The 20,670-nt window shown below is 39.7% G+C and overlaps 1 protein-coding gene across 5 annotated transcripts in view; it reads left to right on the top strand.

Moving 5' to 3' along the window:
* The window catches only part of nol4lb (nucleolar protein 4-like b), a 366,154-nt gene extending 346,287 nt beyond the window's left edge, over nt 1–19,867 (top strand). For 2 of the 5 annotated variants that reach the window (XM_072556795.1, XM_072556790.1), the window contains 2 exons: nt 1,228–1,417; nt 14,303–19,866. In XM_072556795.1, the coding sequence (XP_072412896.1) occupies nt 1,228–1,417; nt 14,303–14,502 (390 nt within the window). In that variant the 3' untranslated portion in view covers nt 14,503–19,866. Of the gene's footprint in view, nt 1–1,227; nt 1,450–14,302 lie in introns of those variants that run through there. The other 3 variants (XM_072556794.1, XM_072556793.1, XM_072556796.1) reach the window with 3 other exon arrangements.
* The last annotated feature ends 803 nt before the right edge of the window (nt 19,868–20,670 follow it).

Genomic DNA, 20,670 nt, shown 5'->3' with positions numbered 1-20,670 from the left:
TCAGTATCTGTAATTTCTAGGCTTTAGTGCTTTGACAGTAGCTGAGCTACATGTGTGGGGCCTCACCATGTAGAATCTATATGCTCTCCAAAGAGCACATATAGAAATCAGTGAGCTGGAGCACTTGACATATCTCACATTATTTGCAAAGCCTTACAAATACTGTACACCAACTCGACTAAAGAATAGTGCTTATTACGAGGGAAACTAATGGTGAGAAACAACATACATAAATAACACTTTATGTGCTAATGTGCCTGACAAATAGAATTTTTAACTGAACTTTCAAACAATGATGATGGGGAAATGCTTATTATTATCTATTGCATCATCACATGATAAAGTCTGAACTGGTGCGTGGAATAGCCTGGAAACTCTTATTCTGTCATAACCAACAAGATCAGTTTCAAAACATGATGGAATCAAAGCAGGGTATTAAAAGCCACAATGAATTTACTTTAGAATGACCAATAAGGCTATCCTTTCTAAATAAATTTTCTGGATAATTGGGCTATCTTATGATTTGTTTTGAACTTAGAGTGCACAGATATCAATTCATGGAGATATTAGAGAGGATTTATGATTTATCAATAAAATGCAACATTTACTTCAACATAGTAAATAACATGTTTTGATAGTGTGTATATGAAAAGGGAGCTGTTATGTGGAGGTCTATATAGATTTCACCAATTTGTCAGTCTTTTGAGTTGAGACATTGATTGTCCTAATTGGCAAGGAGGGAGGTTGGTAAATTTTCATATTGCATGTTTCTGCTAACATTTATATTTGAATGTTTATTACAAGGATTTAATTTTGCAGTAATCTCAATGAGTTAATGAATAGTTTCTGCTAAGGTGGGCCTGAAAACTGTAGTTCAGAAGTCAATGATACAGCAGTCTTGTGTATTTAACTGACTGAGAAGTCTGGTATAGTGTAAGTTGACATTGGTACTTGATGCTTAAACTGCAGAGCATTAGTTTCAGAATATATCTTCATAGTGGATACAAAAGCTAGGGCCTGATCACTGACAACAATTTTGATTAATGTGAAGACACTCACACAAGTATTAAATAGAAAAAAAAAGTAGATTTAAAGGAAATATGTAATGATGAAAGCTCTTTTAGGCTGCATGTTACTAGCAGTCTAGAAATGCAGATTTTATTTTTTGTAAAGTCTACAGACAATCCAAAGATTTATTAATGCTATTTTGCTGTCCCTTTGCTTTAGGATGAACCTATTGCACTAGATAAACATACTCAACAAGCCAGGGAGACTGCTCAGCTTGCCCACAACACTTATTCACTGCCAGCTGCTTCCTACTCTCAAGATCAGATGTATATCAATGGTGGACTGAACTACAGTTACCGTGGTTATGGAGGAATAGGAGGTGGACTGCAAACTGGCACCCTCAGCAATGGTATGGAAATTATAACAGCTGATTGTCATTGACTGGTTTTAGTTATCCTTTGCTGCGCTTAAAATTATGCAATCCCATGTAAAGCAAAGATTCTTTCATCAGTGTTATATATTTTTAAAAAGAAATCAAACTGTGTATTTTAAGTTGATTTTATATTTCCTTGCACAAATAGATGATAAATCTTTCTATAGATCTGCATCTGCCATTTAATAGCAGATTTAATTAGGTTAAGATAAAATTAAATTATTGTCAAGTAACCCATAATTTAGACAAAAATATTTAGAACAAGCATCCAGTACTTTTATCACCAATAACCAATAATTCTGAAAATAAGCACTGTCATTGGATTTTCAGTTCTCTGAGTTAGAGCACTAAAGATTGCATTTATCTGTCAACCTGGTTTGTAATAGCTTTCCTAAACCAACATTTTGATGCATTGTTGTCTGGAGAATAATACAGACCATTAGTAGAGGCAGTGAAGACCAAGAGTTCTAGGATATAGATGGGAACTAGTTTCCAGGCAGATCCAAATCCTTTGGTGACAACTTTCTGCAGATGTGCATTCTGCCAGTCTTAATGCACCACAGAAGAATATTGCTTAGTCTACAACACCCTTATCTTGCAAAATGGAGTTTTGTGATGTTCCAAATCCCCAGGTAAATGATGATCACTTTATTGGATTGTCCACCAATTTAGTAATTTATTTTCATCAAATTAATAACACACTTCTTAACAAAACAATCTGTTTGATATGATTTTATGTCCTGAAGACGTTTGGATTGGAAAGATTTCAAGAAATCAATGTATCATGAGCATATAGGAATTTCTGATATTGAGAGGAGGGATCCTCTTGATTTTGTTCCATATAATTGGTGCTCGAGGGTGTAGAAGTCCTTCCCATTGGAGGTTTTTGTGGAGCTGTATTATGTGAGCTTGTGAAATGTAAGATGCAATCAGTTGCATCCTGGATCTTCAGAAAACCAGACATTGTGTAAAAATTTCAAAATCACACAACACCAGGCTTATTTGGAAGTGCATGTTTTCGGAGTGCTGCTCTTTCATCAGATAGCTAGTGGGACAGGATCATAGGACACAGAATTTATAGCAAAAGATCAAAATGTCATACAACTGATGTGATGTATTGAACAAACCTGGATGTTGAGTCTTTAATCACATAGAATGGGGATGCAGGTTTCAATTGATTAAAAGAATGTGTAAAAGAGGACATGATTTGGAGAGGCTGTTGTTGAACTTGTGTTGAACAGTGTACAAAGTTAAACATCACACAACACCAGGTTATAGTCCAACAGGTTCATTTGGAAGCACTAGCTTATGGAGTGCTGTTCCTTCATCAGGTGGTTGTCGAGAATAAGATTGTAAGACACAGAATTTATAGCAAAAGTTTACAGTGTGATGTAACTGAAATTATATGTTGATAAAGACCTGGATTGTTTGTTAAGTCTCTCATCTTTTAGAATGACCATGTTGGTTTCAGTTCTTTCATATGCAAATTGCAAAACTTTTTTTAAAAGTTACATTCTCAAGTGCATTGTAAACCTTTGCTATAAATTCTTGTCTTACAGTTGAGAGCTAGGTTGTTCTCAGTGCACCATTTTTCCAAGTCTCCCACCTCCTGTCAGTAGGGAGCTGAGTATGCACCCCGGGGGCCTCCAGTGTTGAGTGTTACTGAGGATGAAATACTGTCCCCAATCTTCACTGTTTATGGCCTGTGGGTCAGGAAACTGAGGATCCAGATACAGAGAGTGGGGCTTAGTCCAAGATCACTAAGTTTAGTAATCAGCCTTGAGGGGTGAATAGTGTTTAAAGCTAAACTGTATTCAATGAGTAGGATTCTTATGTAGCTGTTCTTGGTATCGAGATGTTCTAGGGAGGAGTGAAGGGCAGGTGGTATGGCATCTGATGTGGATCTGTTAGTCCGATAGGTAAGTTGGAGTGGGTCAAGAATAGTGGGGAGGCTGGAATTGATTAATGCCATGACCAGCCTTTCAAAACATTTCATGATTTGGAGATGCTGGTATCGGACTGGGGTGTGCAAAGTTAAAAAAAATCACACAACACCAGGTTAATTGGAAATATTCATGATCACCAAATTCTGAACATTGTCCCTAATCTAAATATTTTCCTTTCAAAGGAAAAGTAAAAGTTATGGTTTTAACACTCAAGATTGCTCTGTGATCCAAGTAAGTTATTGGGAGAGGATCTAAGTGGAGTATACGTCCTGTCCTTTTACAGAGAGAGAGGAAAATCATAAAACTTGTCATTCAAGGTAATACAGCAGATAGAAAATGGATTAATCACAGCCATGAAATGTCAGGAAAAAATGTTGGTGAGGAAAATACTAAAATAACTAAGTTGTAAATAAGCTTTGAAAGTACAAAATATTTCAGATTTCTGAAGAAAAAAATACCTTGCCCATTTAAAACTTAATTCAAATTACTGCCTGAAATACAATATTTCACTATCCAAAGCTAGCAATACATTTGCCACCTCATTTATTTAAATATATTCTTCTTCAGGAACAGTCTTGGATAAGAAAGTACCATTATGTAAATTTGGTTTAAGAATTTTTTTTAAAAAGAAGAAAGCTGAACATAGATTTATAATAAGTGGTATGATCATGCAAACATTTAATGGTCTATTTTGAAAGGATAATGCTTGTTAAAATGGCAAGGAGAAATTTGATGTGTGTACCAATGGTACCATGGAAATTTCCAGGCTTGTACATTTCACCATTTTTAAATTACTCAATATAGAAAAAAACAAAACAGTTGGAGACCGAATATCTGCTCTCATGCTCCCGTATACTAACACTGGAAAAAAACCTCCTGGAGTTCTAATAAGAATAGATGTTACTTGGTCCATCACCTGCGTATTAGTAAAATGCAATTATTTGAGAAGAGGTCAGCGATTTATAGTGTTTTTGGGTTTTGAAAGCAGAATACCTCAGGGATTAACTGTTCTTATGCTACCTTAATCCTGTTCAGCGAGGCCTTGATGATGTGTGAGATGAGAGTGGCATTACTCAGGTGACTATTAATCCTACCCCTCTTAATGTGAGTGGATTCATTGTTGGGAGCAGATGCATCATTCACGGGGGCCTGCACATTAGATGTTAATGGCATTAACATTTGTTCTGTGTCTCACGTTTTCAGTAGAAACAGCTAAAGATTTACCATCAGTGATGTGCAATCAGCTGAAACATTACTGTGTCGTCTGAGGTCAATGAGGTTTAGATTTGTAACTAATAAATGAAACTAAATATGTAACCATGCTTAATCACTTAACGTAGATTTCACATGTAATTTTTGTGCCATTATTTTGGAACACGTCGTTGTTGCAGAAAGGACAAAGGGCTTAATTATATTTATGTGCTAACATCATATCAGGAATTTTCACAGCTAGTAAATGTAAATTTATTTGCAGTTTTCAAAATTAGCAGCAAGTAGACTGAAGGATAAAACATATGTCTTGGTTTATAGGAAGCTTTCATTTAGACAAAGCAATTATTTCACAGAATCAATTCCTTTACAATCCACGGGTTATAGAACATAGAACATAGAACATTACAGCGCAGTACAGGCCCTTCGGCCCTCGATGTTGCGCCGATCAAAGCACCCCTAACCTACACTAAGCCACTATCCTGCATATACCTATCCAATGTCCGCTTAAATACCCATAAAGAGGGAGAGTCCACTACTGCTACTGGCAGGGCATTCCATGAACTTACGACTCGCTGAGTGAAGAACCTACCCCTAACATCAGTCCTATATCTACCCCCCCTTAATTTAAAGCTATGCCCCCTTGTAATAGCTGACTCCATACGTGGAAAAAGGTTCTCACTGTCAACCCGATCTAACCCCCTAATCATCTTGTACACCTCTATCAAATCACCCCTAAACCTTCTTTTCTCCAATGAAAACAACCCCAAGTGCCTCAGCCTTTCCTCATAGGATTTTCCTACCATACCAGGCAACATCCTGGTAAACTTCCTCTGCACCCGTTCCAGTGCCTCCACATCCTTCCTATAGTATGGCGACCAAAACTGCACACAATATTCCAGATGCGGCCACACCAGAGTCTTATACAACTGCAGCATGACCTCAGGACTCCGGAACTCAATTCCTCTACCAATAAAAGCCAGTACGCCATATGCCTTCTTCACTGCACTATTTACCTGGGTGGCAACTTTCAGAGATCTGTGTACATGGACACCAAGATCCCTCTGCTCTTCCACACTACCAAGTAGTCTACCATTAGCCCAGTAATCCATCTTTTTATTACTCTTACCAAAGTGAATCACTTCACACTTAGCTACATTGAACTCCATTTGCCACCTTTCTGCCCAGCTCTGCAGCTTCTCTATATCCCGCTGTAACCTGCCATATCCTTCCTCACTGTCTACAACTCCTCCGACTTTCGTATCATCCGCAAACTTGCTCACCCAACCTTCTAACCCTTCCTCCAGGTCATTTATAAAAATGACAAACAGCAATGGTCCAAAAACAGATCCTTGCGGAACACCGCTAGTGACGGCACTCCAAGATGAACCTTTGCCATCAACTACTACCCTCTGTCTTCTTCCAGAGAGCCAATTCCTAATCCAAACCTCCAACTCACCTTCAATGCCATATCTCTGTATTTTCTGCAGTAGCCTACCATGGGGGACCTTATCAAACGCCTTACTAAAATCCATATATACCACATCTACCGCTTTCCCCTCATCTACCTCCTTAGTCACCTTCTCAAAGAATTCAATAAGGTTTGTGAGGCACGACCTGCCCTTCACAAAACCATGCTGACTATCCTTGATCACATCACTCTTATCCAGATGTGCATAAATCCTATCCCTTACAATTCTCTCTAAGACTTTGCCCACAACAGAAGTGAGACTCACTGGCCTATAGTTACTAGGATTATCCCTACTCCCCTTCTTGACCAAGGGAACCACGTTTGCTAGCCTCCAGTCCTCTGGCACTACTCCTGTCGACAAAGAGGACACAAAAATCAAGGCCAATGGCTCTGCAATCTCCTCCCTTGCTTCCCAGAGAATCCTAGGATAAATACCATCAGGCCCAGGGGACTTATCTATTTTCACCCTTGCCAGAATTTCCAACACCTCTTCTCTACATATCTCAAAGCCATCCATTCTACTTATTCGTGCCTCAGTATTTATATCGACAACAATGTCCTGTTCCTGAGTGAATACTGACGAAAAGTATTCATTCAGCGCCTCCCCAATCTCTTCAGCCTCCACACGCAACTTCCCATTACTATCCTTGATTGGACCTATTCCTTCCCTAGTCATTCTTTTATTCCTAACATACCTATAGAAAGCCTTAGGGTTTTCGCTAATCCTACCAACTAAGGACCTTTCATGTCCCCTCCTTGCTGCTCTTAGCTCTCTCTTCAGGTCCTTCCGGGCTACCTTATAACTCTCAATTGCCCCTATTGAACCTTCACGCCTCATCTTTACAAAGGCCGCCCTCTTCCGTTTAACAAGGGATTCCAACTCCTTATTAAACCACGGCTCCCTCACACGACCCTTTCCTCCCTGCCTGATAGGTACGTACTTATCAAGGACACTCAATAGTTGCTCCTTGAACAAGTTCCACATATCAATTACGCTCTTGCCTTGGAATCTACTTTTCCAATCCACACATCCTAAGTCATGCCTCAACGCATCATAATTTCCCTGCCCCCAGCTATAACTCTTGCCCTGTAGTACACACTTATCCCTCTCCATCACGAGAGTAAAAATCACTCTCCTGCACACATTGCACAAACACTGACCCATCTAACGAACTTGAGCTATAGCTTTCCCAATCAATATCAGGAAAGTTAAAGTCTCCCATAACAATCACCCTATTACTGTCGCTCTTCTCCTGAATCATCTTCACAATCCTTTCTTCAACGATTCTAGGACTATTAGGAGGCCTGTAAAAGACTCCTAACAGGGTGACCTCACCTCTCCTATTCCTAACCTCCACCCAAACTACCTCAGATGGCAAATCTTCGTCCATCTTCCTTTCCACCGCTGTAATACTATCTTTGACAAGCAAAGCCACAACCCCCCCTCTTTTGCCCCCACCTCTGACCCTACTAAAACATTTAAACCCTGGAACCTGCAACAGCCAATCCTGTCCCTGATCTAGCCATGTCTCCGTAATAGCCACAACATCGAAGTCCCAGGTACCAACCCACGCTGCGAGTTCACCTACCTTATTTCGTATACTTCTGGCATTAAAGTACACACACTTCAAGCCACTCTTCTGTTTACAGGCACCCTCCTTTAAGATTGATGCCATATTCCTAACCTCCCTACACTCCAGGTCCTGCACCCTAAAGCTACAGTCTGGGTTCCCATGCCCCTGCAGAGTTAGTTTAAACCCCCCCCAAGAGCACTAGCAAACCTCCCCCCAAGGATACTGGTGCCCCTCAGGTTCAGGTGCAGACCATCCTGTTTATAGAGGTCCCACCTTCCCCAGAAAGAACCCCAGTTATCCAAGTACCGAAATCCCTCCCTCCTGCACCATCCCTGTAGCCACGCATTTAACTCTTCTCTCTCCCTATTCCTCGACTCTCTATCACGTGGCACGGGTAACAAACCAGAGACAACAACTGGTCTGCTTGTTGTTACACTGCTTGTCTTTATTTTAACGAGTTTGGTCAGAGTGCGTCGACCACTTTTGAATATCTAACAATGGGGAACAAACGGATTCCCTGATCATAACACCATGACTGCCTTGCTATTCTATCATAAAAATTTTATTTTGAATTAAAGTTGCCCTGAAGGATCTGGAAATCAAGATGCTGAATTTTCCCAGTCCCTGAACAATGTTGGCGATGGTGAGACCGTTAGGAAAATACAGTGAATGGAAAAGTCAGACTCTTCATACCCAAGGAAATAAAGTCCAACTTCCCAAATACAGTCAAAATGACTAGATAAGAATTTTGCTCGGGTGGGGAATTAACATTATAGTATTCCCTCATACTTCTCTCTTCCCTGCCATTGAATAGAAACTAAACAGAATAAATTCCCAACACGAAAGGCTGAGCTTGGATGCGGCAGCTGCAGATCACTGGCATCCTCTCTGGACCGCCATCTTAGACAGCATTCCAAATATCTCAGGGTGTGCTGCATGGGCAGTGATCACCCACACACTATCTAAAATGGCTGACATTTACCAAGCACCAGGCTCATCATATCATCACAGCACATCTCCAACTTATAGCACCACTTCAATACTGAGCTTTGGAGCTCACCAAGCCTTTCATTTGCAATACTGCTGTCAGGCTGCTTTGTGTGCAAGTACAGGCACACGTCACCCATTGGAACAGGATTTGCTTTCTTGGCACTCACTCACTTCAAACTTACTTAGATGCAATTGTGTGTCACAAATTGCCCTACCCATAAGTTCACTGGGGACTTTCATCAGTCTTAATTAGATCAGAACCCCTGCAGATAAGAGTCCAGAGAGCTGAAATGTTATGCAAATAAGCAGTTTCTCACATAAGTTCATCTTAGTCAGGAATATTAAATAGACATGTGGAAGAAATATTGAGACTTGGACTCATGCAGTTATGGCAGATTATTTAATCCAATTAGTGGAAAGAATTACATTACAGCACGTGTCTGAAAGTTTTCAAACAACAGTTTATAATTAAATGCAAAAATAATCCTATGGTGTTGCAGTGTTGTATTTTAGGTTACACCTCCCATTTGTCTGTTTAATATAAATAACTTTAATCAGAAATGTGTAGAAACTGCTTATTTCAAGCCTCTGAGCTGCATCTTCATCTTGGTTTCTGATCTAATGAGGATGGATGAAAACCCCACAGAGAGGCCTGAGAATGTAACAAAGTACTGAATAAGAGTTAAGTTTAACTTGTTTGTTCATCTACAAATGCTGTAAAGAATGTATCCTGCAGACTGCGTTGGATTAGCACACTGAAGGTGAATCATCGGAGATGAACAGCTCAGTATTTGTAATGAGAGGAAAGCCAATGACAGTGTCCAAGTATCAAAGGATTTATAAGTTGACTGTTCACGGGGCTTATTGCTCAATTTGAGATCACTGCTATTGGCCATATCTTTTGATATTCTTCAAATAGCAGCTTTTCAGAAGTGGATGTGCTTCATTCACAAATCTTATGCCCTAAAATTATATACAGTTCATTTTTATCACATGATTACTGTTACTACATAGGCAAAATTCACTTCTTTTTGAAAAAAAAACTGACTCAAAAACTAGTTTTAGCAACCATGGGAAAAGGAATAAATTATTCAGCCACTGCACAAAGAAGCCACCCAGTTAGCACCTACGTGGAGATGTTTGACCAGGAAAGACCAAGCTCAGTGAGAACAATCAGGAGATCAAGGATCTCCTCGGCAGCCAACCAAAGTTTCCACTAAAACTCGATTGAAAGGAAATAGGCCTACAGGTAAGTGAAGGGCGAGGAGCACCAAAGAACCTGTTACCTTAGGTGGTGGGTAGAAGAAGAGGTCATCAGCAGCTTATCAACAACCATGACGGAAAGGCGTCTCTGGTCCAGAATACACAGGGACTTACTCCACAGAGTTTAAAAAGAAAGAGCTTCCCTCAAAAGACCAAGAGACAGTGAACGCTCACTGGAGACAGCAATTCTCAACGATAATACAGCCTGAAATGCAAGTACTCCTAGAACAAAGAGAAGGTTTAGGTTGAATGGGGAAAGATATAAAAGAGACCTAAGGGGCAATTTTTTCACTCAGAGGGTGGTAAGGGAAGGGAATGAGCTGCCAGAGGAAGTAGTGGAGGCTGGTACAATTGCAACATTTAAAAGGCATCTGGATGGGTATATGAATAGGAAGGGTTTGGAGTGATATGGGCTGGGTACTGGCAGGTGGGACTAGATTGGGTTGGAATATCTGGTCGGCATGAATGGGTTGGACCGAAGAGTCTGATTCTGTGCTGTACATTTCTATGACTCTGAAGAACAAAGAAAATGTACAGCCCAGGAACAGGCTCTTCGGCCCCCCCAAGCCTGAGCCGATCCAAATATACTGTCTAAACCTGTTGCCCAGTTCCTAAGTACCTGTATCCCTCTGCTCCACACCTACTTATGCAATCGCCCAGATGCATCTTAAATGTATCTACCGTGCCTGCCTCTACCACCTCTGCTGGCAAAGTGTTCCAGACACCCACCACCCTGTCACACATGACCCGCTGCCATATCAGCTCACCTTCAATCTGCATTGGGTCAAAAAAAAAGTCATGCAATTGTAACAGTGTGAGACTGCTAGCTTCACCTATTATAATTTTTGAGATACCCTGGAACCACAGGAGACCTACCATGTACATTGACCAACGATTGCAGACTTGCAACAGATAGAAGCAGAGAACCCATTGACAGATTTCTCAGTTAACAAATCAAGGAAAGGGGCTTACTTGTTTGTTCCATTTCAGTAGTAAACGTGAGAACTGAAGGAGAATTACTGGACCTGGAATGTTGATTCTACTTTCTTGCCACAGATGCTGCCAAACCTACTGAGTTTCTCCAGCAATTTCTGTTTCTCTTATGGAATTTATTAAAGTATATAAATAAATTATTCTTTTAAAATACCTATTCAAGTGGGGCATCCATATATCAAAAGTATTCAAAGGGTGGTCTTTACATCCAAGACAGGCTTCTCATGGTGACCAGTGTAAATATTAGCAAGAGCTGGGCCTAAAGGAGATGCTATGTGAATACATAGTGCTGTTGAAATAAAATTCAGGTGAGAGAGTTGCTAAGCACAAGTTCAATAATAATAAAAAAAAACTGGTTGCAATCTAAAATGCCATAATATAATAACTAACATTTACACTGGACCTTTTTTGAGTAGCATATTGGTGAAGAAGCTGGCATATCAAAACAGCACATGGTTATCCCAAAAGTGAAGGAATCCTTAACAGTATATGTGGAAAGCTCATTTAAAACCAGTTGCTACAGCTTGCTGAATCATTTGATCAATTCATGGGGTGCAGGACAGTCGTACATAAAATATGTTTTAAAGGGACATTAGTTTAAATGTCGTGGGCAGCCCATGTTTGGATACAATGAGCCATGAGGCTATGAAATCCTAGCATACCCTGTTAGGAGTCTTTTACAGGCCTCCTAATAGTCCTAGAATCGTTGAAGAAAGGATTGCGAAGATGATTCAGGAGAAGAGTGACAGTAATAGGGTGGTTGTTATGGGGGACTTTAACTTTCCTGATATTGATTGGGAAAGCTATAGCTCAAGTTTGTTAGATGGGTCAGTGTTTGTCCAATGTGTGCAGGAGAGTTTCCTGACACAATATGTAGATAAGCCAACAAGAGGTGAGGCCATACTGGATTTGGTTCTGGGTAACGAACCAGGCCAGGTAGTGGAACTAGAGGTAGGTGAGCACTTTGGGGACAGTGACCACAATTCGGTGATTTTTACTCTAGTGATGGAGAGGGATAAGTGTGTACTACAGGGCAAGAGTTATAGCTGGGGGCAGGGAAATTATGATGCGGTGAGGCATGACTTAGGATGCGTGGATTGGAAAAGTAGATTCCAAGGCAAGAGCGTAATTGATATGTGGAGCTTGTTCAAGGAGCAACTATTGAGTGTCCTTGATAAGTACGTACCTATCAGGCAGGGAGGAAAGGGTCGTGTGAGGGAGCCGTGGTTTAATAAGGAATTGGAATCCCTTGTTAAACGGAAGAGGGCGGCCTTTGTAAAGATGAGGCGTGAAGGTTCAATAGGGGCGATTGAGAGTTATAAGGTAGCCCGGAAGGACCTGAAGAGAGAGCTAAGAGCAGCAAGGAGGGAACATGAAAGGTCCTTAGTTGGTAGGATTAGGGAAAACCCTAAGGCTTTCTATAGGTATGTTAGGAATAAAAGAATGACTAGGGAAGGAATAGGTCCAATCAAGGATAGTAATGGGAAGTTGCGTGTGGAGGCTGAAGAGATTGGGGAGGCACTGAATGAATACTTTTCGTCAGTATTCACTCAGGAACAGGACATTGTTGTCGATATGAATACTGAGGCACGAATAAGTAGAATGGATGGCTTTGAGATATGTAGAGAAGAGGTGTTGGAAATTCTGGCAAGGGTGAAAATAGATAAGTCCCCTGGGCCTGATGGCATTTATCCTAGGATTCTCTGGGAAGCAAGGGAGGAGATTGCAGAGCCATTGGCCTTGATTTTTGTGTCCTCTTTGTCTACAGGAGTAGTGCCAGAGGACTGGAGGCTAGCAAACGTGGTTCCCTTGTTCAAGAAGGGGAGTAGGGATAATCCTAGTAACTATAGGCCAGTGAGTCTCACTTCTGTTGTGGGCAAAGTCTTAGAGAGAATTGTAAGGGATAGGATTTATGCACATCTGGATAAGAGTGATGTGATCAAGGATAGTCAGCATGGTTTTGTGAAGGGCAGGTCGTGCCTCACAAACCTTATTGAATTCTTTGAGAAGGTGACTAAGGAGGTAGATGAGGGGAAAGCGGTAGATGTGGTATATATGGACTTTAGTAAGGCGTTTGATAAGGTCCCCCATGGTAGGCTACTGCAGAAAATACAGAGATATGGCATTGAGGGTGAGTTTGAGGTTTGGATTAGGAATTGGCTGGCTGGAAGAAGACAGAGGGTAGTAGTTGATGGCAAAGGTTCATCTTGGAGTGCCGTCACTAGCGGTGTTCCGCAAGGATCTGTTTTGGGACCATTGCTGTTTGTCATTTTTATAAATGACCTGGAGGAAGGGTTAGAAGGTTGGGTGAGCAAGTTTGCGGATGATACGAAAGTCGGAGGAGTTGTAGACAGTGAGGAACGATGTGGCAGGTTACAGCGGGATATAGAGAAGCTGCAGAGCTGGGCAGAAAGGTGGCAAATGGAGTTCAATGTAGGTAAGTGTGAGGTGATTCACTTTGGTAAGAGTAACAAAAAGATGGGGTACTGGGCTAATGGTCGGATACTTGGTAGTGTGGAAGAGCAGAGGGATCTTGGTGTCCATGTACACAGATCTCTGAAAGTTGCCACCCAGGTAAATAGTGCAGTGAAGAAGGCATATGGCGTACTGGCTTTTATTGGTAGAGGAATTGAGTTCCGGAGTCCTGAGGTCATGCTGCAGTTGTATAAGACTCTGGTACGGCCGCATCTGGAATATTGTGTGCAGTTTTGGTCGCCATACTATAGGAAGGATGTGGAGGCACTGGAACGGGTGCAGAGGAAGTTTACCAGGATGTTGCCTGGTATGGTAGGAAGATCCTATGAGCAAAGGCTGAGGCACTTGGGGTTGTTTTCATTGGAGAAAAGAAGGTTTGGGGGTGACTTGATAGAGGTGTACAAGATGATTAGGGGGTTAGATAGGGTTGACAGTGAGAACCTTTTTCCACGTATGGAGTCAGCTATTACAAGGGGGCATAGCTTTAAATTAAGTGGGGGTAGATATAGGACTGATGTTAGGGGTAGGTTCTTCACTCAGCGAGTCGTAAGTTCATGGAATGCCCTGCCAGTAGCAGTGGTGGACTCTCCCTCTTTATGGGTATTTAAGCGGGCATTGGATAGGTATATGGAGGATAGTGGGTTAGTGTAGGTTAGGTGGGCTTTGATCGGCGCAACATCGAGGGCCGAAGGGCCTGTACTGCGCTGTATTCTTCTATGTTCTATATCACCTGCTGAGCATTCCCAGCCTTCTCTGTGATATTTTGTTTTCATGTTTGTGTTGCAAAAGGGTTAAACTTGACATATACAAATACATGTTTAAAATTTTCACCATTAAATTTCACCTCTCAACTTACAAGAATGTTTTGGTCAGTAATACTGCTGTGTATGTTAAAATATTTACAAGGCAAGGTAATGAGTTCATTTCTTAATCCTTTCAGGTCCAACAGATCTCAGCATGAAGGCACTTGCCTCAAACTCGGCTTCATCCAACACAAACAACAGGAGTGTACCAGCAGCACAGCTCAGTCCAACAGAAATTAATGCGGTCCGGCAGCTCATTGCTGGCTACAGAGAGTCAGCAGCCTTCCTCCTCCGCTCCGCAGATGAACTGGAAAACCTCATTTTACAACAAAATTGACTCTTGTCAGCATAGTCCTAATGATAAAACCCCATATCCTGTAGTTATCCAGTTCAAAACTGGATATTGGGGGAAGATTCCTCTTGTTACAAGATGGCCATTAACCCATTGCTGCTATGGAAGTGATAACGCCACCAACCTTTAACCTCAGACCTTCATCAGGACCAGGTGGGAGAGTAAGTAAGTCTTCAACCCAAGGACCTCATTCACCAGAGAATATTTGTTTTCTTAGCTGGCAGCATAAACTGAAAGATTTGACACGTGCAAGGACTCCATTCCTTTCACAGGCAGGTGTAGTTCCTGACCATCTGCCATACAAAACCCACATAGCATTCAATTCCCAGGTGCAATACCTAGTGACGCTGCTAATAGAAATAACCTAGAGTGGACCTTCTGGAAGAACAATAGAGGAGTTGATCTCTCTTGGTTTGTGTTAATTCTGGTCATCAGTTTCAAGTATGAGGATAGTAGCATCATATGTACATCCATTATTCACTTAACTCAAAACGATCTTAGAACAAGCTGACTTTTTTTTGCTCCTTTTGAAATCTAAACATTTAGCCACTGATTAGAACGTGTAATGAAGGCTGCGATATATTAACGTAGCAACTAATAGAGACGATAGGTGATCCACACTCAATAAAACATCTGGTATTAAAGTTGATTATCAAGTAATTAGGCCAAAGGTGAATTTGGGTGAAATTTGTGAACAAGAGACACAACCGGAGTTGAAAGGTAATGAAATACTGCACATTTCATTATAATTAATGAACTGCACTTTTTAAGAAATGCAGCCATTTTGAGCTCACCTACATGGATTGGTATATTAGATGAATGACCTGAAGAATTGTCATGTGTTCTGATATTAGAAAGTGCCCAAGAAAAAAAAAGCATTTGTAACCTATAATCATGTTTTTGTACACATAACTGGGTGTTCCATAAGACTACAAAACTTAATGTTCATCATGACTGGTTTCACGTCAGCCTTTTATTAACATTTCCAATATTTCCAAGTGACCATAGTATAAATGCAGAGTCAGGACTCAGCTTGACTCTAAAGAGCCTCTGGCTGACTGCCTGGAGAAATGACCACATCTGTTTAAATTTTGACACCCCAGAATGTCATTCAGTAACAAAGCAATTGTGTCAAGAAAAGTGCACTGGTATGCCTTGGACTTATTGGACACCTAAAGAATGATATGGTGTAGATGCTGACATTTTCAATAACATTTGTAATTTGACTGCTGAGAAATGTCACACACAAACATAAGTATAGACTCAAAGGACTGCCAGAGGAAGCATTTCAGCAAGTCAATGTAAATGGGTTGCATTTATAGTCAGCCAATACCCAAGTGGTACCTTTTGCAAGCAGTTATCCATTTTTGTAAGCAGAATCCCAAAGTCCAGTTGCAATCCATCTGCTCATGAAGCCACTTCAAATGTTTTTCTCTTCATTTACAGTCAAATGCAGGATTTGAAATTAAGCAAGATTAACTTTTTGTCTCTTCAGTAAATTAAAGTGGATCGTGAAATCTTTCAGAACTCAGGTAGCAATTTATACCAACCTAGTTTTTTTACTATTTTTTAAAAAGTGAATACTATGAAACAGAAATTGTTATTTTATACTTTTATCTCATTTTTAAATAGTTACCATTAACTTAAAATAATTATTGTATATCTTTATATTGTTAGAAACAAGCACTGTGTTTGAAAAGCCTCAAATTTGGTTCTCAAAAGGTTAAAAACTTTCTTCACTGGCACCAAGCTGTATAAATATGAACAAGTTGGCTCCAGGAAGGTATTAACCTATATTTTAGGTTTGTTTTCCTGCAGTGATATTGTTTGAGTTTCTTTCAGGTTAACAATTCTCATGGATGATCGAGAACAGGACTCTTTGTTCAAGGATGTGCTTATTAGCTACAGAAATATTTACCTGAGACAAAGAATCATATTCATGAGATAGTCTTTTAGAGAAGGCAACAGGGCTGTCTACATAAAAGAGAGGCCCAAGCAAGATGTGAAAGTTGCTAAATCTGCATCCAAATGTCACATGCTTGTTTGCTTTCCAAAGAACTCTATTAAACACCTACTTACTGTGAAAAACTTGGTGTTGCTCTGAAGTCCTAAAGGATACATTTTTTGAAAAGGGTCAAATTCTTACAACTTAAAAACATACCAAATGAGTAAAGAATAGGCATGACCTAATTTGCTGCCTGTTTGTAACATTTACCCTATCTTTGGAGCAAACCTCAGATGTACTTGGTCAAAAGATTGCTTAACGATGTGGTTATCCAGATACTGTTAAATATACTCGCTATTAATGTTTAACCACACTTAGAAAAGGCTATGAGATACCTCTACCTCAGTTTTCCCTTCATTATTAGTGAACATCGCCATGATTTGGAACTTCGTGTCAATCCTCATAGAATGACTGATCCAGGAAACAATTAGCTAGAATTGTTGCTCACTCATTGTTCCCTTACATGTCATTAAATTATTGCTTTCATTTTACTTCTTGGAAGACAGCCGGAGACTACAAATACATACATTTGAATTTAGCTACAACCTATTTGCAAGGGCATTGAAAGCTTGCAGTCTTTGAGTGGATGTTTCAGTAATATCCTCAGTAATTATGACAGTTTATCATACTGGAGAAACGTATAAAAAACAGTACCAGCATTGATATTCAATGTTTACTCATATATATATATATATCTAAAAATATTCAGGAAACAAATAATCATGACACCACAAAGTAATACACACTTAGATTTTTGATAGAATTATTGAGGTGCTACTGCACATTTTCATTATTGAGATATATTGTTATGTACTTTTTTGGGCTCCAACCATCCAACATCTTGTGAATGAACATTCTTCTAAACAAGGGTGAAATAATCCTCAAACAGATCATCATCCATTTTGGATCACAAGAGTAGTCCAAATGTTTTCTTAAATAGTGAAAAAGAACAGCTGAACTTCTAAGAGATGAAAGAGTTCATGTACATAGATCATTAAAACATACTTTTCAGTCACAAGAAAAAAAAGTCCAATGATAATACAATGTTCACCTTTCTGCAGAGCAGGGCTTTACAAACTTGTCAACCCATGTGGAGGTTGTGAGCTACAATGGCTGTTGTGGACCTCTTATTGAATTATAACAGCTGCATTCCTGCTGTAATAGATATGCTCCCACTTTCACAGGCTTCCTTCTGCTCTCCTAGATCTCCCTGTTGCCCATCACAAATACCATGTAGGGGATTGCAACATTTTCCAGCCTTACAATGGCAACAAAAAAAATTTAGGAAGCACCGTTCTAGAATATAAAGTCAGCGTACTACATCTTAGGACATTTGGGCTTTGGAAAGAGGAAAGAACATTCCAAGGCTATAAGGGTTACATTATGAGTACTCACTGAAGTAAGGCTATTGTGATATGGTTGAGAATTATAGGATTTTGAAAGGAATTGATGGTTAAAAGAGAGAAATATTTTCACTAGTGAAGAACTCTCAGACATACAGATATTGCCTGAAAATCAGAGCCAGGCCTTTCAGAAGAGTTAAAGAAATTTTCTTCTCACAATGTGTATGAGGAGTGTGAAACTTTCTCAAAACGCTGTCATTACTGACTCAATTCGTAACTTTCAATCTGATAAAATCCTTTTCCCAGAAAAAGAACCTAAAGCGAGTAAAAGGCAAATTATGCCAGACATCAGCCATGACCTCATTGAATGAAGGAACATGCTTTAGGGACGAAATCACTTCGAGTTCCTATGTTGCTACTGTGGTGCCACACTGAGAACTACTTAGCAAACACATTCTGTGTTGAAGTTTTTTTTTAAGTCAAATTTTTCCACTACATCTACATCATCATTTGGACCATTTACTATTCATCATCAGGTAGATTATCAAATTTGTTTCAAAATCATTATTTTAGTAATGATTTATGAATTTAGAGTTCTTCATCCATATTGAAAATGCTACTATCCTCATAACAGTTTAATTGTACAGACAACTGGCACAAACACATTTTGAATCAGTGGTCATTTCCACCACTGTGATAGCTCTGTTGAAAGGCGTTGGAAGCTTAATATAACCTCATTCATATACTTTCGGGACCTCTTTCAGGCCAAAGAGCAGGTATCTGTTCTTTGGCTTCTGTTTTATGCTAATTGTCCATGTGAGTGATTTGTATATGACAAAATGTTACTTTTCTTCGTAGTGGGGAGGGTATATTTTTATGTACAGGATGTTGCTAAGTTTTGTTCTGTGGGTCGTTGTCCTTAGCAGTTCCAGAGGAAAAAAATAGGCAAAAGACAATCTTAGCCCCCTTTGATGCTGTGATTTACTTTTTCTTAAGTGCAGCTATTGAGTAAAACTGGGGGACCACTAAGTATTTTTCAGCCATAACTTAAAGTCACTGAAATGTTGTTGCACAATGATAATGAGTAGTTCTGAGGACTATATGTAATTATACGGTCATCAAAGATCTAAAACCTTTGAGTGTAGACTTTTTAAAATTCTAGTTGTTAGCCTGTTTACCTTATTGATCTACTGAACTATTGTACCCTTATGCAGAAAGTGCTGACCAGACGGAAAACATTTTCTGAATAGAAACTACTGAGTGGCACTGAACAATGCTAGCTGTCCTGCTGCAGAAGTAATTTTCTGTAGGATTCAGAGGTTTAATAACCATTAACTGGCTAGAAGTTGATTATTATACAGTTGCAATCAACAAATTAACTGGATGTTGTTAACAAACAACAAAATAGCGGTGCTTTCAATTTATTTTGACTGGGAAGAGGAGAATCCAGTTCCTTAACTGTTTGTACCTAATACCAATGTGAACTTTGTATTTCCTTCTGATTTTTGACTCAGTGAAAGTGTGGCTGTTTACATGTACAGATTTTCTGATTTGTGTTCTCTGATACCCTGTATTAATGCTGTAGAGAAAAAAAAACAAAATAACCCAAATTCTTTTAATATTTATTGCATATACACAGTGAATATGTTTTCCAATACATGTGGCTAATATTTTGATTCGTGTCTATAAACGTAAAACAACTGAGTTCTTGGTATTTTTTGTTTGCTAAATGAATAGCATGAGCAGTTCTACTTACATATCACTAATTATGAACCAATGATCTTGCTGGAGCTGTCAGCTGTAGCAAAATGCATTGGTTTCATTATACTCTGTGAAATATTCTTTGAACTATATACATATGAAATGGAGTACTAATAAAACCAATATGCTGTGTATCAGACAGAATACTTAGATGTAATATTCTTTATTATTGTAGTGCTGTGTTTCGTTCATTAATGTGAACAGTTGTAGCTGAGAAATAGGATGCCTCTCTCGACCTGAGTGACAAATCAAACATAATTTCTGACTGATGCTTTTGTACAAGTTGTATAACTGCTGCATGTTGCAAGCAAAAGGTTGATACGCATAAATTGTATAATTTCTCCACTCACTTCTTTCAGATTTCCTTTAAACTAACTTCCCACTATTAGGAGGTTCATGTTTGGAGAGGCCACTGCATCTCAACATCTCTTTAACCATTGAAAGTCCTGCTGTACTGCAGGATAGGTGTCCCCATCATCTTATGGGTTATGGACATCATTATACATTCGTAGTCACAGAACCAAAACTTGAGATGGTGGGGATTTGTACGAACAAGTGATTCTCAGGCAGCAACACCTATATAACACAATACCCCAAGGCAATTCACAGGTGGAAGAGGTGAATTTTAAGAGAGCAAAGTGCAGTAGAAAGGCAGGAGCTAGAGTGTATTCTGGAGTTTACAGCTAGGCAGCTGAAGGCTCTGATGGAGTGATTAAAATCAAAGATGTTCAAGATGACAGATTGGAGGGCTAGTATCTCAGAGGGTAACAGCATTCAAAGAGATTACAGCGACAGGGAAGCAAAGCCATGAAAGAATTTGTAAACAGGTTTGAGAATTTGGAAATCAAAGCATTGCTTGATCAGGATCCCATGAAGGTCAGAAAGCAGAGATAATAGGGAAAGGGGGTCTGAGGGCAAGTAATGATATAGGCAGAGTTTGGCCAGGCTCAAATTTAGAAGAAAGCAAAGAGGAATACAGTTGGATAATCACATTTAAGTCAGAGAAGAGGAGATTGTTTTTGAAGCACTGCCTCATCCAGTACA

The sequence above is a fragment of the Chiloscyllium punctatum genome, chromosome 37 (genome assembly GCF_047496795.1).
Source record: "Chiloscyllium punctatum isolate Juve2018m chromosome 37, sChiPun1.3, whole genome shotgun sequence".
NCBI classification, from domain to species: domain Eukaryota; kingdom Metazoa; phylum Chordata; class Chondrichthyes; order Orectolobiformes; family Hemiscylliidae; genus Chiloscyllium; species Chiloscyllium punctatum.
Note: the sequence above shows the minus strand (reverse complement) of the source record. Positions and strands in the feature narration are given on the sequence as shown.